Consider the following 26,782-nt stretch of genomic DNA (forward strand, 5'->3'; position numbering starts at 1 on the left):
CTACATAATTCATACGGTGAACAGCTAATTTACATTGAGGCTTAATTGATTAATATAAATTTCCATGTCATGTTGACAATGGAGTAACAAGTACTAAAAATTATCCAATGATTCACACCCTTATCCACAAGGAGAAATCAACAAAACCATTGCAATTCTTTTACATGCCCAGAATTACATTCCAAAAGTTTTTATATTGTTAATAAATATGCAAGTGATAAGAGTAGGGATTAGTACTGAACTTGAAAGACCATTGCCAACTGCGAAAAGAAAAGAGCAAAATTTTACATTTGAAACTGTGATCTATCCATACAAATCATGTACAATTTGGGGTCATCTGAACTCTCACCTATGAGACAAAACTACATCTCAAAAGGCACAATCACTTGTGATTTTCTTTGATTAGTTATATAAAGAACATAATGAACAATGAGAAAACAACGTTAGTAATCTTTAACTCTTAGTTGAGCATTGTTTACTACGAAAATCTTCAGATAGCAGTTTGTTCATTAACTCTTGCAACCTGTTGGCTCCAGGACCAGGCCTAAACACCGAGTCGTCTCCTATCACAGAGCAGGGATCAGCTCCATTAGCTGAGGTTCCATTACACCATGCTCCTGGTGCAAAACGATGTGTACGACCAAGTAATTCTTTGTCAATCTTGTCTAAGACAGGATCATCCTTGCGGAATTTTCGAGCAAATGGTGCACTGCTATTAACCATTTTGTTGAAGTCCTTCACTGTCAGTGAAACAGGATGTTGCTTGGGAGGGGTGTCCCAGGCAATGTAGTGCAAATCATGGCCTATTGCAGTGCTACGGAACTCTTCCGTGTTGCAAATTACTGTGTGAAAGTAACCTTCTGGTGAAGAAACAAAATTTGCATAGTACATGAGCAGAGTTCTTGGAAAGTTATCCCATCCCCATATGCAGTACTCCACAAAAGAGCGTGTCAAAACCACCCAAGCTGAGCCTAACCATCAAAAAGAAGAACTCTAGTTATAAGAATCAGATGAACAAAAGTTTCAAAGTGCATCCTTCTTTAATAATTTCAAAAGGAGAGAAAAATACTGTGGCTAGAAGTCAAGTCCTCTTAATATATCATCACTAGCAGGGCAGATCATGAACATGTAAGAGAAAAATATATGTACTAAATTTGGTCTGTGAGTCTCTGGTTATTAGTTTCTTGTATTTCAAAACTCAAGAAAAAAGCACAAACTGAACATAACAGGTAAAGACATAATCCATGTGCCATTAGTTGGGTCCACTTCCAACTGTTAAATAAACTTTACCTGTAAACAATGTAAAAGCTGTAGGTAGTGATCGCCGTTGAGAAGTTGTGGCAAGGTCAGATTTCTTGGACAAATAAAGACCAGGATCAATAATAATAGGTTTAGCTCTCTGGTTCCTACAACACAACAACAGCACCCAAATTAACATTTCAAGTATTTTATGTACAAATAGAAAAATATCTTGCTTGGGCACTTTAAAATTGAAAATTTTAACTCACTTACAGTTTCCACCCATGAAGCAGCATATTTTCAATAAAATTCAGGTTTCTGGACATATTAGAGAAGACATGGAGCAAATCTGCAACATTTAACAGACAAATGAACTTCATTTTCTGTGAAAGAAAGGAGTGATTGAAAGAGCGAAAAGCTAATAAATTACACAACGCCCTAGATTCTAGAAACTAACATTTTAAAAAGATTTATTATGAAAAAATAATAATTAAACAACAGATTTTTGGTTTCTTTCATATGCATTCGTGATAAAGTACCTTCTAACCAGTAACCAACTAGAAAAGTCCAATCAAAAGACATAAGCCGACAATTGGATCCCAGTATATGGAACAACCATTTGCATCACTTGCCAATGTATCATTTCTTCCTATCTCTTTCAATTTCATGCAGAAGGTTATAATGTCCACATGAGACTATCAATCCTCTTTTTAGCGAGTGCTATCATATGGTAGGTGAAGCGCATCAGCTCCTCGCAAATGTGCATATACTCCACTATCTCATCCCCCTTTGGCATCCCAAACACCACCTTATGCCCGCAAGTTTCCATCTTTAAAAGCAAATGTAAGCGCCATAATGCTGATGATGCAGGCGTAACAGATTTGGTGAACTTACTAGTGGGACAAAGGAATTGTGGGCAGAAAGGAAAAAAGGTTCAGGAATTTGTTGTTTCGAGTGGTAGAGGATGAAGGTTGTGGGATGACAGATTGACGTTGAGGATAGGGAGGAACTTCAAAGCAAGACTCTAAGAAGGTTTCTTGTAATACTTAAACTACACAAGATAGGTGATTAATTTGGAGTGTAAAGTCTAGGAAGGTCTTGTTTATTAACTCTAAATATACGTAGTTTCACGCTAGGATCCCCCTATATCTGCAAAGTTTTCATGCCTTCATATCCACAAGAATACTATTTATGGCACATGTTCCGTCTTCTACAGTTTAAACTTCTTTAAACTTCTAAAACACGTTTGATTCGGTATTATCTCCACAACATTTGACATTTTAACTCTCTAAACTAAACATTAAGATGGAGATAATCTCAATTCATGCTAAATGATCTGGAAGTTTGGCGGAGAAACTTTCCCGTCCGTGGCACCTGAATGCAGCATTTTCTTACATATTTTTTTAAACCAAAAAGAAACAGGTTCCCTTATTTCCTGCTACTTACACCTTTCCTCCCTTATTACAAAGGCACTTTTTCTTCCTTGGCCCTATGTCTCTATTATCAGTGTCATGTGAAGAAGTCTTTCCCTACTATTTTCTAAAGATGTCACCCAATAATAAAGTTTTCCTCGCACTTGTCAGTATTTATTGTTTTCTCCACCAAATTGAAGGGCAGAATTGTTATGGTTACTGTTTCAATATGTGTGCATTGCATAACTTGAACGGGATTGTTCTATGTTCTTGCGAGAAGAGAAAATGTAGGGGTCAGGAAATCACAGGGACAAAAACATTGATCCAAAAGGATTTAAATGCTACTATTTATTTAGCTTTAGATGTTGTTATCAACTTCCAAATACTCTTCTTTTTCCAACTTCAATCAAATATAGTCCAAACGCCTTCACACATTGGCCGGGAAACTTTTTTATCTCCTTATATGGTATTGGGCAATCTTGATATTATGGTTGAGGGAATGAGTTGCCGATGATCCCACACAAGTCGAGAAAATGAGTTCCCAAATGTCCATTTTTAACATGATATGAGAGTTAAGCCATCCTCATTCTTAGTTTTACCTAATGACGGGTGCTCATGTTATTGTTCATGCTCCAAATATCCAATTCTGGGCATGTGGAAATGTCCCACATTAATTGGGGTAACAGATTGTCTCCTCATATGGCCATGGCAATCCTCATTTCATGAGCTAATTCTTTGAGTTACTTTAGGGCCAATATACATTTTCTTAAGAGGTACAATCAAAATATCTAATAATGTTTAATTGGTTGAGTGGGATGTTGAGGAGGATCTGCATTTGTTGGAATAGAGAAAATTCACCAGTAAGATATATTGTGTGATCACTAAAAATGATATAGAAGAGAGAAATTGGCAATCAAATAGTAAATGAGAGATAGGAGAAGTAAATTACTTATTGCTATTTAATTGTTTTGATAATCCAAACGCATATGCAAGACAGTGCTCCTGTAAGCACAAGCACCTCTTGACAACAGTTTTACGCATAGCCTCAAAAGTTCATTTGATAGATGGATTGCACCTAAAGTTGTATTGCCCATCAGAAATATGATTGCTTTTAACCATTTATATGTCTAAGAGTCCTTTTTTTGAATTCTGTAAGTAATTCCTTGAATTTGTCTCTTTACTTATTTTTACCACCTCCAACTTTGTTATTCCAGCCCAATTCTCTTTGTTCTTGATATTTTGATAACCTTCTGTATGTGCTTGATACCTCAATCAATTTCATTGAGAACGCAAAAGATTTGTAGGTCTTAACTAGTTAAAAGTCAAACTTGAATTGAGAATTCTACTTCCCTATTTTTTTGTTTTAATGCACATTCCTACCACCTCCCCCAAACATCAGCATAAGTTATCTTTCATATTTTGAGCCATGAGATCCAAGATTTTAATGCCCCAAACCCCTGCATTGAGATGAAGCCGTCATAATGATCTATTTGGTTCAACAAGCGGAAGACCCTCGCAATTGTCCTACATGGCAAAACTATAACTAATTTCCATAAGAACAGCTCTTAAGCATGATAAGGAATGGACAACCAAACCAACCTTGTCATGCAAGGTTGATACTCACAGACTATTTTCAGCATCATAGACAATAACAACACATAAGTCTTATATGATGTTGTTGTCCATGACGCTGAAAATAGCTGGTGAGTATCAACCTTGCATGTCATTTCAATTTATAGTTTCATTTACCAATCTAAACGCAAAGAGGATTATAAGACTCTTATAGATCACCATGGATTGCCATAATAATCCGCTTTGCGCTTAGATTGGTAAACGAAACTATAAATTGAAATGACATGGTTTTTTTACCCACATTAAATGGCGCTTGACATATGTAAGTGGATTTCAATTTCCATTATGTTCAGAAGTGGAACCAAGTGCATCCTTGTGGTCATAGGCTTGCAAACTAGAAACCACGTTAGATCTTCACCCCTTGTTGTTAATTTTACTTTATTACTACCTCCCTCCAATATAAATGAACCTTCTAGACTAAAGCACAATGTGAGAGAAGAAAGTCTAAATGTGATTATTGCATTTGCTTTGTTAGAAATATTTTAAAGTGATTGTTGAAATATTTGGGAAGAATATAAAGATGGCATTCAAAACCCGTATCATAGGGTTGTAAGGTGCCTTGACAGTTGGAATATCACTAAATTTAGCATTAAGGAAGAACGATCTTTTTATGGATTAAGCTAATCTGAAAAGTGGATCAACCATCAAAAAGCTATCTGATTTGTCAAACAAATAAACTTTATACATTGACTTAATCACCACTTCATCAACACAATTTGACTCTTCCCTGCTATCATACCGAACACTATCGAACAAGTTCCTAAGAATGTCAACCACAGAAGGTAGGCACACCAGCAGGGACTATAAACTAGGAATAATAGAACCTATTGAACTACTTCTCAACAAAAAGAACCTAATCAACAAAGCTCATTCATTCAATTTTCTTTTACACGTTTTTAGGCATTTTCCAAAAGAGAGCTTCAGCAATAGATAAAAAGCTTACTTGAAGGGACCCTAGAGAATAGGTACTTGCTCTGTAAGCTGGTTAAAAACCTGTCACTACATTTTAGTGTCTCGATCACTGTAACAATAATTCTACCGAATATGTCATGCTAAATCATCCTAAGCACGAAGTCTAAACATTGCAATAATTAGGATGTCCTAATCATGTAAATTAGCAGTGAATGTACCTAATGCACTAATTGCACTAACAACTATCTACCAGTAGTAGACAAAATGTTCTGCAAGGGTGAATACTTTTTTTTTTATTTTAGCTGTAATCTGTAAACTGTATTGAGAGGGAATATTTTAAGGGTGATATTGATACTCTAGAGGAGGGAATAGTTTGCACTTTGCACACTAGGTTCTGGAATGATAGGTGGTTGAACAACACTATCCTGATAAATGGTTACCCCAGCACTAGCAATTATCATGTGAACCAAACTCCAGAACAGGAGAATAACACATGGAGTCTTCTTCTGAGAAGAAAACCTATAAGGCTATAAGACTGTGAGATTGTTAATATGAGCAAACTGTTATATAGGCTAGAAGGTTACAAGACAATATGTAGGCACCAGACAGGCTAAGATGTGGCAATGATAAGGAATGCATATATTCAATGAAAGCTGTCAATTCCAGAATATGTGCAGTGTGACCTGATTGATAACTAGCCATGGAAGTTGATATGGAAGATCAAGCTGCCAACACTCAGCTGGAGTGCTGGACAGCCCTTTATGAAGCATGTTCAAACCAGGACAATCTCAGTAAAAGGAACATTCACATTGTCAACAGATGTTATATGACCCAGCAGAATTTTGAGTCAAACAACCACATATTCTTTCACTGAATGGTGGCTTCAGACATATGGAATGAGCTCTTCCTGTCTTCGGGCTGAGCTAGGGAATACCAAAGAGTACTAAAGAAGCAATTGAAGGATTGGTAAGTCCATCAATCAAGTACGAAAGATGATCGCTACAAGTATTTTTTGGTGTGTCTGGACAGAGAAGATGTTTTGATGGTTTATCAACTCCAATCCATTTCCTTAAGGCTCGATATTTAGTATATTTATAAGTTGGCATAATGCCACACCTATTTTTTGCCCACTGTTAGCTCTCTAGTCCTAACATAGTCTCTGATGTAAAGCAGCTAACAATGTTTTTTTTACTTATTTAACTTTTGTATATTATGCATCCACTAGATGCCAGATATGAAATTTGTCATTACTCCACCAAAAAAATAATGTTGCAACTGGACCTTCAAAAGTTCAAATAACCAAGTAAAAAGAAACTAATAAAGAGTATATAAAGAAATATATGATCGACGACCTATAGCACATGGAAGTAGCACACATACCATCTTGAGTCATCAGTGGATAATCTGAAGCACTAAGATTAATAAACCAGTCCCACTTTGCACTTTCCTTCAGCAGAATAGATATAGCTTGAAGGGTACAAGCAAACATCGTAGGGCCCTTATAAGTCACTAAATTTGATTGTGCCATTACTCGAACATTCTCTACTTTGCGGAACGTGGGATCATTCTTCACCGATATTGTTAAGTTCAACCTTTCTCTAGGTGGAGCCTCAAGATCCATATGTAAAATATACTGATTCCTCGGGTGATAAACTGCTTGCAAAGTCCTCATCATTCTGTGACTATCACCCTTTGTGCCTGATATGAGATAAGCAAACCTAGGTGGCTCATTTTTGGCAAATCCATTTGATTGAAATGACTGGAAATCAGATTCCACAAAATATCCATCCGACTCAGCAGGCCTAGCAAAAGAAACCATATCCAACTGCACTTGATCTCTTCCATAGGATGATGAATATAACCCAAAAATCGTTGTTGTGAACAGCGTAATCGACACAAGCAAGCTCACAAAGAATGGTATTTTCCAGTGTCTATCGCCATATACCCTTCCCGAGTAAGAATTACCATTTTTATCATTAAACACTCTTCCTGAATAAGAATTGGCATATTTCCTCATGCTCAATAACCAGTATACAAAAGAACCCAAATTTTACAAATGAATTGCAAGCAAAAAGCTTCCAAGACTCAAGCTTTTCGCCTTGATCTCCTCGAAAAAACGAAAAGGATGGAACTTTACCATCAAAATAAAAAAAGGATGATATGGGCTATCAGCAGAAATGGTTGTTTCTGTAGAAACAGCACTAAAAGCTCAAAAGCTTCCAAATTTCCACCGACGAAAAAGTAAAATTATTGTTGTTAGGTTTTTACTATGCAAAGCAACTAACCATTACAAGTAAACTAACCTATAAAGGCAATGCTGAAAATTTAAAAAAAAATAAAAAATGTACGACTAAATTGTGGTGGAGTACAGAAAAGGGGAAAAAACATATGAAAATATCTAAACAAATTCAAACAAAGTAATCAGATTTCACACAAACAACAAATAGATTCCTCTGCTTAACCCCACTTTCCTAAACCTCAGATCTAATGACCCATTCAAACAAATTAGTTCAAGAAATTAACTTTAAGCCTATGGGTTTCAGGACCTCACAGAACTTATATCAAACAGTTGGTGATCTAACCAATAAAAGAAACTTAAAACCCATATGGGTTTGATTCAAGAACTGGTCTTTTAGCATAAAAGTCCAAAAAAATTGCAGAAAAATGAATTGGGTAGGGGGAAAAAGGCAGCAAAAGTTTAAAGAACCCCCTTTTAGCTGAATTAATCAGAAAAAAAAAACTGATTTTGCTGTGTTGCAAGATTAGAGAAAGCTGGGGTTTGAAAGCAGGAGAGCGAGAGATGACCGTACAGATTGCTTAAAGTGTAGGTAATGACCTAATTTGTGTATGATTATACGCTTGATTAGTACAGTATTATATATATAATGGAACTGTTAATTTGGAGTTAAGAACAAGAAAGATAATGTTAATAGTACTAGTTAAAATAAGCAAAAAGGGATTAGTAATAAACTACTTGTTGGAGGTAACAAGAAAGTATAGAGGGGTCTTAGGTTTCTTCACTTGTAAGTTCAAAGGGATATATGCTCCGTCCGAGAATGTGGTGTAATGAATGAAACTGCTCATTTTTTACATAAATTTTTTGATAGGAAATGTTTTCCCTCCAAAAAAATCTTATACAGTGCAAATTTAGATTAATCAAACTCCAATGTGATCTGCAGATTTTGAAGCCGGATAAAAACCAACTTTATTTTTTGGATATATGCAGAAATTTGATGTTTTTCATTTTGAATGTTAGTTTTAACTTTTTACCCGGTGAGTTCTGATGTGTTGAATTCTTTCTTCTTCTTTTTTTTAGAAGTTAAAGTTTTTTTCATTTATACATTTAATTGTGGTGAGTTGTGGCGTGTTGAACTCTATCTTTTTAGAAGTCAAATATTTCTTTTAATTAAATATATGTAGAAACTTAATATTTTTAATTTTGAATGTTTAAACCGTTTTTATTTTTTAAGTTGTGGCGTGTTGAATTCTATTTCCCTAGAGGTTTGAAGATTTCTTTACCTGTATATTCAATTAAACATATGCAGAAATTTAGAGTTTTTGGTTATGAATCTTAGTTTTATGTTGTGAGTTATGATGTATTAAATACTTTCTTTGATTTTAACCCAAGTGATGGACTCTGATTTTAACATGATTGATAGTGTCAAAATTAAACATATGTTGAGGAGATGATTGTGGTTTTGTGAGTATCACTTACTATAAGGTAACCTAATTCCGTTGGAAGGATTGTTGCGCATTGTTTTATAATGTGTGGTATTATATTGTATTGTGTTGAATTAATAATATCACACACTAATATCTTGAAAGATAAATTTACCGAAAAAAGTAGAATATGTGATAGATCTAGGATAAATATAAAATGAGATTGTTAATAACAAATAAAGACAAGGTAGGGGGAAAACATAAGATAACAACACTTGAATCAATTGTTACACAAAAAATAGGACTTTTTGTTGTTTCCTATAATATACCATACAATAAAATTAACTATTAAAATAAATAATATATTTAAACTAACAACACGATATCATAGTATTTGACCATTCAAAGAAGTTGTTACTAAACTACCTATTATTGGTGTAACAAGAAAGTAGAGGTCCTAGATTTCTTCACTTGTACATTTAAAATAGGATATATGCAGGAATTTGGAGATTTTAGTTTTGAATGTTTGTTTTTTATATTTTTGACTTGTTGAACTCTATTTTTTCTTGATTTTAACCTAATAGATATGTTCAAAATTAAGCATATGTGAGTGAGAAGATGATTATAGTTTATAACTTTATAACTTCTGAGTGTCACTGAAATATGTGTCATTGCCAAATAAAATTGATTTCATATTCATGAAGATTTGAACCTGAAACCTTTAAATTAAAGATGAAATACTATCTAATTTACCACAATTTTTATTAGACCGTCCTCGAATACGAATAAAGTGATTTTAAAACAAATGCTTTTTTGAGGTAATGCAACAAATTCAAAATTTATGTACTTTCATAGTAATGACAAAGAACTTTCACCTAACAGAAATTTGATAATTCTTTGGGTCTAAAATAATTACTTTGTACAGAGAAGTTCACCAAACTACAATTTGATCAGATTATAAAATAGGCTTTGGGCATAATTATGTCGATAATTTTAGCTATGGTGTAGACGAAAGTAAATATTTTTAAAAAGTTATACACATGAAAGATTCACCTAACTCTTTTTAAAAATAAAAATAAAAATAAAGTCTAACTCATTTTTTCAAATGATCTCATGACTAATAAATTATTCAAAATCATATAAGAAAACAAAAAACATATCATCTCCATCGATATGATATTATATATATTGGAAGAAATTGTGTCATTCTTGGCTCGCTAATCAAGTTCTAGCGAGTACTTTAAATTTTTTTACTGTTTAGTCCTTTTTTTAGGGGTTTGAGTTTTATAAATTGTTCATGGAACAAAAATTCACACTTCGATTATGAATTCGAATAACATGAATCATTCTTGAAGTTTGATCTCATAAAGGTTTGAACTCCATGAATTATTCATCGAGATTAAAACTCATACAAATTTTCACACTTAATGAATTGTGAAATGTAAACTCTATAAATTGCTCATGAAATTTGAACTGATAAAGATTTAAATTCCGTGAATCGCTCGTGGACTTTAAAACTCCAACAAATTATCACACTTGGATGAAAGTTTAAATCCTAACATTTTTTTGAACTTCATCACATTGCGTAGAATTTGACTTACCAAAAGTTCGAACTTGAACATCATGTGACTAAGTTGTTTCACGTTTTACCTACGAATATTATCGTCCAAATATTATTTCCATCACAAAAGCAATTATTTTTCAACTACTTCTCAAATTATTATAACTAAATATATGTAATTGTTTTTCAACTACTTTTCAAATTATTAATCATACTACTATGGAATATATGTAATTATTATTAATGGATCTTGTCTGTTGGGCTTTTCAATATTGTACACTTCTTGTTTGATGGAGACCCTGCACATTGCAGACAAAAATGCAAATTTTTTGAAACTTGTACTATCAATCTTTGTCCTAATTATTTTAGTAGTTTTTTTAATTTATTATCACTTCTTCCGTTTCAAAATAAATATTATCTCAATTTTAAGAAATTCAAAATACAGTGTTATCAAGAATTTTTAAACAATTTTATACTTCATTTTTTTAGTAGTGTTCAATTTTTACTAGACATTTATTAGATAGAAATAGTTTAGTAATTAGTTGCATTGATTTCTTAATAAACGTAATATTTGCTAAGATGACACTTATTTGGAGATAGAGGAAGTATCTCTTTTATCTTTGGCAAAGTATCATTTTATAGCTCGACTTTAAGAAAAGAACTTGTAATAGTGTTTTGTATGGATGTGATTGTTTTCTGACCGAAGTGCATGAATATCCAATTTTGATATTGTCATTTAATTTGTTTTCGCGAAGTAAGTTTTGTACATATTCCCATTTCAAACAATGTTTGAAATTTTATATGAGTCAAGTTCAAACACACGTGATTGAAGTTCAGTCATTTTGCTTCCCTCAACCATTTTTTACTTAAAACTTCAATTATATATGTCTAAAGGTTAACCATTTTTGCCTAAACTTAGAGTAAAAATACATGAACTTTACTTATTAAGCCTAATTTTAGACACCACATATTCAAATAGATATATACACAAAAATTTAAAAGATAAATTCATATAAAATAGCAGTGTCAAAAAAGGTGTCCAAAAAATGGATAACTCTTGTTATCCAATGAGTTGGGCTTCAACAAGGTATAGTAAGTTCCATGGTGGGCTTGGCCTATTATAATGGATAGATGAAAGAATACTTGGGTCTAAATTCCAATTGACAATAACCACTTTCATTTAGGAAAAACTATTTTATTAGACATATATTCATACCTAGATACATACAGTTTTGCTATCAGATACATCAAAATAGAGAGGGACGAGTGAGATGGGTGAAATAATCATGTATTCCAGATACATAGGAGAGTGGCGAGCGAGATGAGAGGGAGACGAGCGAGATTTATAATGTATCCTAGATACATGCGAATCCACTTGAATACAGTGTATCTTAAAATAATTACACTTGATTTTGGCCTTATGTATCTCGAGATACATGTATCTGGATATACTTTAAGCACACCAAAATATGATAAGATTCGTAATATAAAAAATCCATTTGTAGAAGTTTGAATTTAGTACATCATATTAAAATTCTATGATAGTGAATTTCGAATATCAACACATTAAACAGATATTTTTCGTGTTTTGACTAAGGATATTTTAATCTAAACTTTAATTTCACATTATTATTATAAGCAAATATAAGTATGAATAGACAAATGGAAACGGCTCTATTTTAGTTTTTACTCCATATCGGTCAATAATTGTGACTGGAATTGGTAGGTATATATCCATTTACTTTTTTTGTTTGATTGAAAAAATATTTCCCATTTAATTGAAACTTTACAGATCATTTATTTGGCTTATTATCGTTATTATTCTAACTACATAAATTTTAGACTTACTGAATAAGTAATATCACGATCACTCAATTAATAGTTATTATCTTAGAAATTCATTTTTTTCATTGAAGAAAATTGAAATCAAGTAAAAAAAGTGACATTTATGAGATAATAATCGTTAGTTGTGTGACTATCTGAGAAATTCAACCTATAAAACTACAAAATTATTTTGACGCGACTCATTTTCGCTAGGTGAATGAATCAAAATATCATTGATGAATACAATCACAAACGAATCTAAATAGGGTCAAACCATCTCATTTATCAACTCAATAAATACCATCGGGACATTAGGCAACCCAAAGGACATATAATAATTCAATTCAATTCTTAATTAAATTAAAGAAAGTAGGCTAAACTACTTGGCTAGGTAGAGTGAACATTTTCATGTGAAATCACATAGTAGGTAGCCGCTAAATTAATAAAAACGAATTTAATATACTAATTATTTCAAATTTTCATTCTAATCTGTAATTCTGACTAAAAACATTTAACCTTCCACTAATTGAAATTTGCACTTTTTAATCTCTCTACTTGTGAATCTTTACAAATTTACTAAATTATTAGTCTTCATACCATTATTTTACCCATCGTTATGTTAAATTAATTAGTGATGTTACTCCGTACTAAAGAGTAATATCTTTTCTTAAAAGTAATCTAAGTACAATATTTTTCCTACATTAAAAAGATAAAATAAAGTGTTACACATTACCCTTATGATTCTTAAAAACTTATGTTAAAAAATTCAGTCTCTTTTTCATAAAATTGACTTGATGCCTCCTTATAAATTGAGTCCGGAATCTAAATAATGAATGAAAAAAAAAATGAAATTAATGTGTCAGAATAAAATCAACAAAAACTATATACAACACACTAAATTATTTTCTTATTTTCATCCATCATTTAGATTTTGAACTCTCATGATTCATGTAATATACTTTATGAAGTTAATTCTGAGTATATAATTTATAACATGCTACACAATGTTGATATGCTACTAATAATTAATTATGTAGACACACATTACAACAGACATCATATTATTAGCCAATTGACATTTATATCAATTCAACAAACATGTTTAGAGACTTGTCACTATCATTGGTCTATATATATAATAAAAAAATAAATATTGGAATTGTAAATTAAACATTACAAGCTGGCATCAACGAAATCAATAATATATACAGTTAATATATCAATGAACAAACCTTAAATCCATTGGATTCTAAATTTCTAATTAAAGGAAAAAAGGTACTAGTAATAGTTATGCTACTATATATTTACTACTTAAGTTAGGGGACACATTATAAATATACGCAGTAAATTAGTGGTTTACATAATTTAAAAAGATTAAAAAAACTTTGTATTATATTAGAAGATTAGTGGTCATTTGTTCAAGTTTTTGAGAAGTTAAAAATATTTAGTTTTTAAAAAAATGATTGACGTTTGACCAACTTTTTAGAAGAAAATAAGTATAAAGTGTAGTAAAAGTGATTTATCAGAAGCTAAAAGAAAATATTTTTTACCCAAAAACACTTATAAAAAACTATTTTGAAAAAAATATTCTTATAATATAAGCACTTCTAAAAGTCCGACGGATTGTCTAGGAAATATAATTCCCAAAATAACTTTTAAAATTTATTGATCAACACAATTTTTATTTTATTTTATTTTTAAAAGTTTGGTTAAATAGGGGATAGTCATTCAAATCCCCAAAAATATAAAAAAAAAAGTAGGCCAACTATATCCAAGCTTGACTTTTTGGGTATTTATTCAACGTAATTATACTTTCATTTCAAACATTTAAAAGGAGGAATTAAAATTTTACCTAGTGATAATTGAAAAAATTTACAATGGTAGGGCCAATCAATAATAGTTGTGTGAAGCTCCATTCTCCTTTTGACACTTGGATAGTGGATCCATTTTTTTTACTTTTTTACTATTCTTTTTCCACTCACTCTTCTTTTCTTTCATTTTTTTTTAAATTTTTTTTCTCATGAGTCCTAATAAATATCTAACTCCCAACTATATAAGTAAATAATTGATATAATTAATAAAAATACTAATATTTTTTTTTTGTCAAATGAAAACGTTCACATGACTGAATATTAAAAATAATCTTATTATTCAATATTGTTAATAGTATAAAATTAACTAAAAAAATCCAGTTTCTTAATTATTAGCATTTTTCAAAAATTAAATTTATTCAAATTTATTATTTGATAGCTCTTTTTGTTTTGTCTTAGACTTTAGTTTATGTGCAGTCATTATCTTAACATAGATTATCAGTTAATTTTTTAAATTTTTTTAGTTTACAATCTTTTTAAAATACTTTAATGGAAAAACGCTAAAGAAATAAATTTGTAAGTGAATGTGAAGACCTCTTGATATATATAAAACGTATAATAATAATAATAATAATAATATATAATGAGTAGTTAATTTAAACGTTGTCGAAACCAATTGATTCTTGAAGAATGAATTAAGTATTTAAAGTTTTAATTCAAAAGACTTAAATTTCACTAATGTGATTTGCTTTACCCTGCATAATTTTTTCAAATCGTTTATAAATTCGTCCTGGTTGTTATTAAAAAATATTGAACAGTAAATTTATTTTTAAAATTAATAGTTCTAAAAGTTTTTAAATAATTTAACAAAAAATATGTTCATCTATATTTTTTTATCAGATGTAATAATTATTTAATTATACATTTAAAAAATAGATATTTATTAGGAGTAAAAAAAAAAGAAAAGAAAAGAAAAGAAGAGAAGAGTGAGTGGAAGAGAAGTGGTGGATAGCATGTAAAAAGTAAGAAAAGGGCCCACTATCCAAGTGTCACAAGAACAATGGAGCCTCACACAACTATTATTGGTTGGACCTCTACCATTATAAAAATTTTCGTAATAATTACACTTTTATCATAATTAGAAGTTTTAGGTTTAAGTTACTTCATTTTTTGACGCGACTTTAAATTTAATTGATATGAGCACAAATATTTTACTATTAATTTCATTAAACAAAATATTGCCTTCCATTAATCGTCAAGATAGTAATAATTGTGTGTGCATGTGGAAGACGTTGATATATCTAAGTCAACCCTTGGATTAGGTTATTGACTTTCAAGAAATTACTAATATAAATAGTTAATTAAGTTGCAGAAATGTTGTTATTAGGTAGGTGGCTTTTATTTTTTTTCTTATTTCGTATTCGATATCCGCATTGAAGTCTGACAAAATCTTAATTAGCGCCAAAAAATATACTAAACATTTCCATCAAAGGCGACTGCATATCCAGAAACTCAAACTCGATATCTTTGATTAAGGAAAACCGAGCGGACCCATCATCTCCGAGTTTCAAAGGTGTGGTTGAACCCAAAGGTTTTAAAACATTGAAGTTTATGTTTTGGAAAATAGAATCTTGAAAATATATACGTAACTCCAAGCTGCAGCAAAGCTGTAAGAGATGGCCTGAAACTGGCTAAGAAAAGACAGGCCACAGAGTCATAAATTAAAACAATAGTATCTTTTGAGAGTGGTACTATACAGTACTTCTACTGTTCAAATTTATATCGCATAGTACTATAAGTTATAATAATTGATAATTTAAAATATTTTATCCATATAATAATAGTTGTTCATTATATTATTTTGAGATGTTTGACAAGAGAAAATGATCAAAATGGTCCTTAATGTATGGGCTTTGATTCCATTTGGTCCTTAATGTATGGACTTGATGGAAATGGTCCTTTATGTATCATAAGTTGTGATCAATTTGGTCCTTAATCCTAAAATTAATATTTATTTTTTTTGCCGTCAAAATACACGAAATATGTAAAAGATGCGCTCGTTCAAAACTTTCCTTCCCTTGTTTCCAAAAATTCCAAAAGGGCACATCAATTTTTTTTTAACCAAAAGGGCAAAATCGCTCCTGACGGAGCGATTTTCTTCTGACAAAATTGACGCCGTTACTCTTTTAAAAAACATAAAAATCGCTGCCGGTGCAAAAAAAAAATTCTTTTTTCTTTAAAATCACTATTGTGAATTTTTTTTTAACAACTCTGCCCCAACAACGTTTAAAAAATATAAATAGCTGTTATAGCAGCCATTTTCTTAAAAAAGTTTTAATTTTTTTTTATTAAAAAATAGAAATAGCTGTTATAGCAGCCATTTTCTTAAAAAAGTTTAAATTTTTTTAATTAAAAATTCCGATGTGAGGACTGCTTAAAAAAAATAATGGGAAATCGCTCCACGTGTAGCGATTTTAGTTAAAAAAAAATTTTATTAAAAATTCCCGATGTGTGGACTGCTTAAAAAATAATGGGAAATCGCTCCACGTGTAGCGATTTTAGTTAAAAAAAAATTTTATTAAAAATTCCCGATGTGAGGACCGGCTTAAAAAAAATAATGGGAAATCGCTCCACGTGTAGCGATTTTAGTTAAAAAAAAATTTTATTAAAAATTCCCGAGGTGAGGACTGCTTAAAAAAAATAATGGGAAATCCCCCCCCCCCGCGCGGGAGTTTTTTAAAAAAAAAATCACAACAACGATTTTAAAGAAAAAAGAATATTTTTTTTGGACCAGCAGCGATTTTTATGTTTTTTAAAGGAGTAATAGCGTCAATTTGTCAGAAGAAAATCGCTCCGTCAGGAGCGATTTTGCCTTTTGGTTAAAAAAATTGATGTGCCCTTTTGGAATTTTTGGAAACAGGGGAAAGAAAGTCTTGAACGAGCATATCTTTTACATATTCAGTGTATTTTGACGGCAAAAATAAATAAATATTAATTTTAGGATTAAGGACCAAATTGATCACAACTTATGATACATAAATGACCATTTCCATCAAGTCCATACATTAAGGACCAAATGGAATCAAAGCCATACATTAAGGACCATTTTGATCATTTTCTCTGTTTGACAATATGTGTCCACTTTATGAAATCAATGAATAATTTTACACTTAGTTTCTAATTTACCTTTATCATTAATTATAATCATTTTCTTATTATATTTTTCAAGACATAGTTTATTACTTCTTCCGTTTACTTTTACTTGTCACATTTTGACTTGATACACCATTAAATTTTTTATTTTTTTTTGATAACCGAGAAATCCGTATGTGACCCGCCCTTTGGACCAATCACAGCCTTCTAAACTCAGTAGATAATGGGCCCGCCTCTCTACCCTTCTCCACTTAAATACCAAACTTTGCTTTATTAAAAAATAATTATTGGTATAAGTATTTTACCAAACTATCCCTATTAAATGATGTTTAATATTAAGTAGTGAAAAATGATTTGAAGAAAGAATATTTAATGAAATATAATTGTCTTTTCCTGATATACCCCTTAACTTTGTCATTTAGAGCTGATATACCTCTCGTTATAAAAGTGGCACATATATACCCCTACTGTTATACAAATGGCTCACATAACCCTTTTCCTCTAACGGAAGTGAAAAAATTAATTTTAGTTTAATTTTTTAAATTATTTTAAAAAATATAATCCCATATGGGTATATTTAATCCTCCTCAATCACATATTATTATTTTTTAACTTTTTTTTTTGTTTCAATGACTAATTTAGATTTATTATTTTGATAGTCAAATTTATTTAAGTTTTGCTAATATTCTTGTAAAATTTATTATAGATGACCCAATTTTTTTCTTCAAATACAAAAATTAAATTACAATATATCCGAAAAATAAGTTTTAAATTATAATATAGCCACACAAAAAAATAGTTTTAATTTTTTTTCTTTACACTAAGGAATGAAAGAAAAAATAAAATAAGAAAAAGAAACTCAAATAATGATAATCAAAAAGTCAAAAAATAATTTATGCCCGAAAAAAATGAAAATATACCTTGAAATTTTCTAGAAAAATCATATATACACCTAAATATTTTTTTAAAGAAATCAAAAGTAAAAAATATAAATTTAAAACTAATTTTTTCACTTCCGTTAAATGAAGGGTATATGTGAGCTCATTTTGTAACGGTAGGGTATATGTGGGCTGTTTATATAACGGTAAGGGTATTTATGAGCCACTTTCGTAACGAGGGGCATATAAAGTCCAAATGACAAAGTTGAGGGGTATATCAAACCCTTTTCCCTTAATAATATATGAATTAGTTATAAGAAAGTTTAAAAATTATATGTTCAAACAAATTTTAACTTCAAATCAATCTGATTTTATATCGTATGTCCAAATGATCCGTAGTTGATGTGTTATACATATACTAGATGAGCACATTAGGGATAACAATTATTCAATTTTTTAGAATTATTTTTTCATTGTGTTTGAAAATGACAATTTCAAACCCGGTAGGAAATTGAAGTTATATTTTTTTAACTCTATTTTTCATTTTTTGAAATTGTAATTAAGTATATGTAAATATAGACGTTACTTCAAATACTCTTTATAAAAAAATGTTATCAAACATTACTGTATTTTCGACTGTAACGTATAAATTTTAAATATTCCAAACACCTACTAAGCATCTCTAGTAAACATGAGTCATGATTCATCAAGTGGGGATTGGAATGGAATATATATATTTGCAGGGAAGAAATATTACCCCCTTGTCTTTAAAGCGAATTACAATATCGTGTTCGATTGAATTTAATAACTTTAGAAAAATTGAATTTAAACGATATAAATTTTAAATTTTGACTTCGTCTCTACTTTTAAGGATACTAGGTGTACTAGACAACTTCCAACATGACAACTTGAGTCTCTAGAAGTTGTTATGATAGATTTTAAATACTTATTTTGTCTCAATTTATGTGACTTACTTTCCTTTTTAGTAAGTCTAAAAAAAGAATGACACATTTATATATTAAGTAACAATTTAACTATAAAATATATATTTTACCGTTAATGAAATGATTTACAGTCACACAAATTTCTATCATTAATTTTGAACCACAAATTTTATAAACCTTTATTTCTTTTTTAAACTCCGTACCGAGTCAAATTGCCTCACATAAAAATGATACGAAGGGAGTACTATATGTGCAAGTGGGCTAATAGAGTTGTATGTTAGCTGCTAGGTAGTGTTAATGTTGGTAGTTCAAACACAGAAAGGATGCCCCTATAATGAAGAGTAGTAAGTTTCTGGTGAAAAGGAACATTCAATAAAGGAGAAATTAATAATCATTGTATAGTTCATTAACAAGTGTCTTGTCAAAGCTAAGTGGAGTCAGAATTTAATATTTTTGGATTATGAATTTGAAAATATATTTTCTAATCAGTTGGTAAAATTGAGAGATAATAATTTTTTTAATTGTTAAGTAGTATAATAAGTTTTAATTTATTTCTCAACATATAATAATTAGGGGTGATATGATAAAATTTATAATTTTATTTATTATTTTTAAAATGTGTGTCAAGTTAAATATGAACAAATAAATATACATGAATGAAGACTGAAGAGCGTATTCTTATTATGATATTATAGTTAGACCTATTTAATTCTTATTTCACCCTTATTATCTTGTTTACGCTTTAGTTGACACACTTAGACATGCAAGAGTGTTACATTGTCCCATATATTGATGTGTGGGACAATGACAATTTATTTATTTTATATGATCTTATGCAAGACTCTTCACTTTTTGAGTTTTTCATTTAATAGGAGGTTGTTATACGCCTTGTGGTACTTATACCACTCATCTATCGGAAGTTTGACTCTCATCACTCTGGCATATTATCCAAAGGCGAGTTGAGCCCTAACGAGCGCAAAACACACTATAAATTATGCGCGATGGAAGTCCTAGCCTAAATTGAGCTCTCAAGTTAAGCTCGTCTTTATCTAAACACAAATACGATAAACAATAGCTATATTCACATATAAAATTTTTAACTTCACATAAAATTCATGTCATGTTAAATAAACTCATATTATATAACCATCAAGCCCCTTGCACAACTTTTTAGAATATGATTCCATGTAAGACAAGATCAAAGTCAATGAAGTGTATGTGTTTTAATGGTTTAAATTATGTAATGGTGCATTTTTCTTATCATTTTCTATTGCGTGAAAATAGGGTGTTTTATCTTTGGATTATATTTTATAAAAGAAGGATGAAAATATTGTTTTATTTAATAATGATAAAAAGTGGAAGAGAAATCACATAAAAACAAGAATATGAAATGATTCTCCAAAAATGAGAAGAAGTTTATAGCACCATACTAGAAAAGGGCACCAATACGCAAAAGCCCTTTAAGAGCCAATGGATGATATATACCATCCACCTACTTGCCTACTTTGAATATTTTATTCGTTCCAAAATAAGTGTTATCTTAATTAAATTCATGTGTAATAAAAAATACATATTACTCGTGTTTACCAAAAGTAGATTGATTGTTTTATTGTGCACTTTTCTTTAATGTATTTACGGTTATTTTATGTGTTTTTTCTTATTAAGAGAGCACTTATTTTAGGATGAATAAAATATTATTTTTTTCGTTTCATATTACTTGTTCATTTTTTATTTACACATTTCATAAGAAATCATTAATAAAAATTATAATTTTATTAATTCACCCTTTTAAACTCTCTATTTACGTGTCTTATTATCAATACCAAAATTAATAATGGAAGAACTTTCATGAAATTCTATACTAACATTTATACTTTTAAAAAAGAGAATTAATTTTAAGAATTAAATAATTTTTTAAAATTAATTTTATCTTAATTTTATAAATTAACATATAATTTGTAACAAATATTTTTTTTAATAAATATGGATACGTCATAGACGGAGCCTAACCTTGGACGAAGGATGGTTCAATACATATTTTTTAAATATTACTTATAACGTATATTTAATTTTGCTTAAATTTTTTACTTTGCGACTAAGATGTAATATGAGACGAAGAGAGTAATATACACAGTTAGCGATGACTGGTAAATAAATGAATAAGTAATATGCAAATAAGCTAATCACTTTACCAATAAGAAATTGGTGGAGTGGTAAATACTCCTTCATTCTTAGTTAAAATTTTTGAATTCGAGTCTTCCTTAGTATAAAGTCATCTTTGTTTGTAATCACTTTACCCCCAATATGAAACTTTTTGATATGAATCTGAATTTAGTTGAACTCTAATATAGATACCGAATAGAAAAAATAAAATAAAATAGGCTAACCACTTTACCTATGCAAATAAATGTATAATAGTTTGCTTCATTTCCGTTGGAAAAAGGGAAAAAACAGAGTCACATGGGTCATTGAGGACCTTTTCCTATGCAATAATTAAAAGCTTTTTTCATCTCTCATTTTTATCCAATTATATATATACACCTTCATTTGTGCTTCCACAAAAATTCTCTTTATAGCAACTTTACTACGTAAAGTAAATTAACAATCCAAATAAACTAGTAGTAGTAAAAATATGTATTCAATTAGGATATACTAGTATATAGTGTACATGTACTTTGCGTTTCAATAAAGCTAACAATTCTACCTTGTGGACAATGCAATTTACAAAATTTCAATGAACTCAACAAATGAAATAAATCACACGTAACAATATACACGTTACATTCATTATCAAGTACTAATAAAAGTGATGACTTAAAAACTTAAAAAGAGTCGTAAAGGAATCTCTTTTTTCCTTTGAAAAGAAACAAAACTAAAACCAAATTGTTGTTTGGTTTATATATAAACTCTTCAATTTTCGTCGTGAATGATAATTCCAAATAAACATACCCATAAGTCACTCCCATTACTAAGCATGCACCAAAAATATTCACACTACAATAATTAAACCTTTGATTAAAAACATCAACATACATTGCAAGTCGCTGTAGCAGCCATCCATACTAGTAACAGAGACACATTCAGAATACAAACTTATTGTTAATCCCCTCGATGAGAACAGTGCCTAGTAGTTAAAATATTGGCAAAGAAGTACGATTTTCAATTTTTAATCGTCTTCTCCCATATTTAAAAATTCGCAATCGCTATTCTTAGAGTGTCGGAAGTTTAAGTTTGGCCAACTCAGCTATCTACCTTCTCACCCACCTAGTAAAGAGACTCGTCTCTCTATAAAAAGCCCTAAAGCTCCTCCTTTTCAACGCTTTTTACACCAGATCTCTTGGACTGACTCCTTGGAGATGCGTGCTTGCTGAGGGAGGTCATTTTTACCATCTACTCTTTTCTGGGTCATTCTCTCTCTTACTTTCTCTCTCTATATCTGCAAATGCATTTGCAGTCATAATCTGTATATATATATATCTGTGCATCGACACATACAAAAGCAGACACGCATATATATGGCAAGTGGGTGATTTGATTTATTTTTTTTATTTGATTTTGATTTACGGTTTTTGTTTTGGTTTTGCGATAACAGAGAGATAGTTGGAGAAGAAGAGATTTCATCATCAATGGAGAATGGTAGTAACGGCGTGGTGACGTTGTTGTTCACGGAAGAGGAGTTGCGTGAGATAAGTGGGGTCAAGAGATGCGATGATTATGTGGAGGTGATGTGTGGGTGTACAAGCCACCGATATGGTGATGCTGTTGCTAGACTTAGGATTTTCTCATCTGGTGAACTTGAAATCACCTGTGAATGTACTCCTGGATGCACTGAAGGTTCTTATTTTTTTTAAAACTTTAGATCAAATGGGGGTTTGCGTCAAATGCATGTTGTTCGTGGGTTTTATTCTATCGTCCACTCTGTGTTCTTAGCCGGTTTGATTTATGTATAACATTTTATGTGTATGTAAATTTGCCTCAGAGAGCATAGTTTCTGCCTCTGTGGTGTTGTGTGTTGAAGGTTTTGATGTTTATTTGACATTTTTGTGTGTCTAATAAGCATGTCAACCTTACCTTGCGTACATTCTATCGTCTCCAGACTCCACTTGTGAGATTATCCGGGATATGTTGTTGATAAGCATGTCCACAAAGGTAGAAATACATTGTGTGTTCGTTATGTGATAATGGTTGTTTAAGGGTCTGACCTTTGATGCAGAGTTAGAGTTCTGTTTGATTTTTCTTCAAAGCATTGTTCTTTCTGGTTGATGATAGTTTTCATTTTTGATGGTATCAACTTATGCTAAACAACTCATTGGTTCTACCATTTCTACAACTTGGCCATGACAACTTTCTGAAAACTATCAGCTCTTAATTTATTAATGCTTATCGTGGGGCTTGTGCAGTGTTTTGGTTGAATATTTAGCTGTGATATCAAAAGAAATCTTATACTATCACTCACCAGATTCTCTCGACAGCATTTGTTGTCAGAGCATATTTCTCTTTTTAATCATTCACTATATGTATCTTCTTGGTTTCCTCCTTTCTTTATTTTTTACAATCATAAGCCACAAAGAATCGATTATGTACTTGATAAAATAACACCCCACAGAAGAATTATCTGATAAAGTAAATTAAGTCCTACCACTTGTACTTGTGCTACTTAACAAGAGTCTTTTTTTTCTCTGTCTGGAATGTAGATAGTCAGCTTCTTAGTTGTTAATACTTCTTGTATATGCTGTAAAAATGAGTGGAGAGTTAAGTAGAACTTTATGCTATATTGTTCTCTCTCTTTTACATTATTTCATAGTCTTGTTGTGCATTGTGCTCCTATTAAGAGTTTTGTGTTTTGTGAACAGACAAGCTTACTCCGGCTGCATTTGAGAAGCATTCTGGGAGAGAAACTGCTAGGAAATGGAAAAATAATGTATGGATCATTGTCAATGGTGATAAAGTTCCTGTGGTAAAGACCCCATTGCTAAAATATTATAACAAGTCTTTAAAGCATGCTATTTCTCAAAATGGAAAAGCTTGTCATCGTGATGAGTTCCTAAGATGCACCGAGTGCAACAAAGACCGCAGGTTCCGTCTCCGTTCAAAGGAAGAGTGCAGAACTTACCATGATGCTTTGGCGAATGTGCATTGGAACTGCTCTTGTATTCCTTATGACAAGTATGTTCCTCTTATTCAAGTTTGTTATTTTGTTCTTCATTTTCTGGATTCACCACCCTCTTATACATACATGCTGCGGTTGATTTTTTCCTAAAAGAATATTTATTTAATTGATCAAAGTAACAAAATTTGTATCTTGTTCACAGAATGGGTATTGTCAATGGTTGCAGTAGTCATGGAATGGGAAAATAGTTGCATTTTGTTAGTTTGTCTTGGAAGTCTTTAGTTAATTCATGAGTGCTCTTACCTTTGTAAAATCTGTATATGCTTTGTTTTCCCACTTCAATCATTAGATGTCTTTCAGTCCAGCATGAACGACCAGTTCTGCTCCACCTACTTCTTCCCCAAATAAAAAAAATAAAACTTTCATATGATAATGGTGAAATCCCGGCAAAAGGAGGAAAGTCATGAAAGATGAAACAGAAGTACAGGCAGGCAATTTTTGCATGCTGTGCAACTTGCATGTTTGGGAGAAGGATTCAAAGAAATATTTGATCTTCATCCTAGTGAACTGTCATTAGCAAAGTACTTTATGATCTGACTGAATTTGAACTATGACTAAGCATTCATGTATGACCGATAGCATACTAATACCGTGTAGGTAAAAGGTGAAAGAACCTTATTTTAGATAGTACAGTTCAGAATTTGAGAGGAAAACTCTTTGATCAGTTTATTTACCTTTATATGATGCTCTATTTTCTTTTTCTCCATGTATGCTATAGAGATGGAAAGATATTTTAGGATATGTGGTTACATATTAGTTTTGAAGCACAGATATTCACGTAATATCTTACACTCACACCCCCAAGCACAAACTGAAAAAGAAAAAAAAAGTGCTTATTCTGGGGTGGGAAGGGAACTCATATACCTTTTGCTCCCACATCCAAGTTAAATGGCACTTCAGATTTGATGATTTATGAAGAGTTAACAGATATAATTACAGCTATTACTGCATTGAAATAGCTACCAATTTCATTTCCAGAAGTAGTGTCTCTCAAAGAATTCTGTTTTCCGATCAAATGCTCATGGGATCTCTGCTTATGGTCAGAACTTACTTCTCTAGTTGAGAACACTTTTTTGCTTTGTTATATTTTGGAAGTCGACCACTTGTTCTTGAGATAAATAATTATTTATTGTGAGCGTTGGAATTTAAAATGCCATCCCTTGTAATTGCATCCACTCCCCTGCACATGCCATCTACTTTCTTGGTTTGTATTAGTGAGTCTGTTGGATCTGAAATGTTGTAAGACAGCTTGTTGATGCATGTCCCACCGTATTAGTTGGTAGAATGGCAAGTGATATAAAGGAATTTGCTGATGCATGTCCGTCCATCTTATTAGGGGGTAAAAAGCTTTCTTTAACGATCTATCCTTTTGCAGTTGTTGAACTCACTTCCAATGTCACTCAAAATTTGCGAGTGTCAGCTTACTTTGTTGTTTCTCTTCTCTTGGAGCTGTCAAATATGATCTTATCTAAAACTGACCTCCAAGATATCTTAGTCTTTGGAAATGTCTTGTTTTTAATTTATGGACTTACTCGATTGCTGGCTTCTATGTAACAGATTTTCATGTGATGATGATGAAGAACGAGCAAGCCGTAGGGTGTACAGGGGATGTTCTCGTTCTCCGACATGTAAAGGTTGCACCACCTGTGTTTGTTTTGGATGCCAAATATGCCGATTTTCGGACTGCAGTTGCCAGACGTGCAGTGACTTCACAGAGAATGCAAAAGGCTGAATTATTCTATAATTTGTTTCCAAATTTGAATGGGGTATGTTTTCCCCATCATTAATTCATCTGAATCCATGCTACTCATGTTTTTTCTAGCTGACATATATTAAGACCCATTAATCCCAAAATTGCCGTTTTACATTCACAATCAAAGGTTTCTTCTGTCTATAATATATCAAGTGCTTGACTGTTTCCCTTTTCATTTATTATTTTGATGCGGAATATAAATTTATGAGTAAAACTTCATGAAACGTCATGTCTGAACCCATTATTTAATATAAAGTTCAAATTTTTGGTCCACCAATAAATGTATATGTGATCTTTACAGCATATTTTGACAAAGAATAGACCTGCTAAAAGTTATTAAAGTATTTCATATTTCCAAAAAGATGCCTCCACTATTCTGGTTTTCCTTTTTCGAAAGGGCACCCAAATAATTTTGTCATGCAAAATCAAATGTAGGATATATATATATAACATCAATATGTACACTTTTTAGTGATGGGAAGAAAGAAAAATCATTTGTTGTAAACCTCTTTTATTAATGGAAGATGAATTTGCAAGACTGAATCAATCATTTCCATAGGCCTAACCCATCGGTAGCCCCTAAAGTTGGCACCAATTTTTACTTAGACACCTTAGCTAAGCTTTGTTCATTTTAGACACCTCATGTCGTACTGCATTATGTCATTTTAATATTTTTTTAACAATCAGTCAAATATATAAGGTGTGTGTAACACACTCGTTGTGTCAAATTAAATAAAAACATGTGGCATATATATTAAAAATAATTTTTAAATAATAATATTTTAGTAGAATGAAGACGTAGCCAATGACTAAATGACATGTGGATTTTTTTA

General features: G+C 31.1%; 2 protein-coding genes across 3 annotated transcripts; one reads left to right on the forward strand and one right to left on the reverse strand.

The window, feature by feature from the left end:
* Window positions 1-266: 266 nt before the first annotated feature.
* On the reverse strand, window positions 267-8,212 carry LOC102606342 (beta-glucuronosyltransferase GlcAT14B). Its single transcript, XM_006357453.2, has 4 exons — window positions 6,576-8,212; window positions 1,513-1,588; window positions 1,291-1,406; window positions 267-971 (listed from the first exon to the last, which is right to left on the reverse strand). The coding sequence occupies exons 1-4, from the start codon at window positions 7,210-7,212 to the stop codon at window positions 454-456; spliced, it is 1,347 nt and encodes a 448-aa protein (XP_006357515.1). The 5' UTR covers window positions 7,213-8,212; the 3' UTR covers window positions 267-453.
* A 14,005-nt stretch (window positions 8,213-22,217) lies between these two features.
* LOC102578246 (protein ULTRAPETALA 1-like) lies at window positions 22,218-26,093 on the forward strand. 2 transcript variants are annotated; one of them, XM_015313463.1, is made up of 4 exons: window positions 22,218-22,402; window positions 22,619-22,860; window positions 23,880-24,192; window positions 25,754-26,093. In XM_015313463.1, exons 2-4 carry the CDS (start codon window positions 22,653-22,655, stop codon window positions 25,926-25,928), a joined length of 696 nt encoding a protein of 231 aa, XP_015168949.1. In that variant the 5' UTR covers window positions 22,218-22,402; window positions 22,619-22,652; the 3' UTR covers window positions 25,929-26,093. The 2 variants fall into 2 exon arrangements, with proteins under 2 accessions (XP_015168949.1, XP_006357516.1); XM_006357454.2 differs by having other exon boundaries at window positions 22,219-22,430.
* The last annotated feature ends 689 nt before the right edge of the window (window positions 26,094-26,782 follow it).

This window comes from Solanum tuberosum, unplaced genomic scaffold, assembly GCF_000226075.1.
Source record: "Solanum tuberosum cultivar DM 1-3 516 R44 unplaced genomic scaffold, SolTub_3.0 scf00233, whole genome shotgun sequence".
NCBI classification, from domain to species: domain Eukaryota; kingdom Viridiplantae; phylum Streptophyta; class Magnoliopsida; order Solanales; family Solanaceae; genus Solanum; species Solanum tuberosum.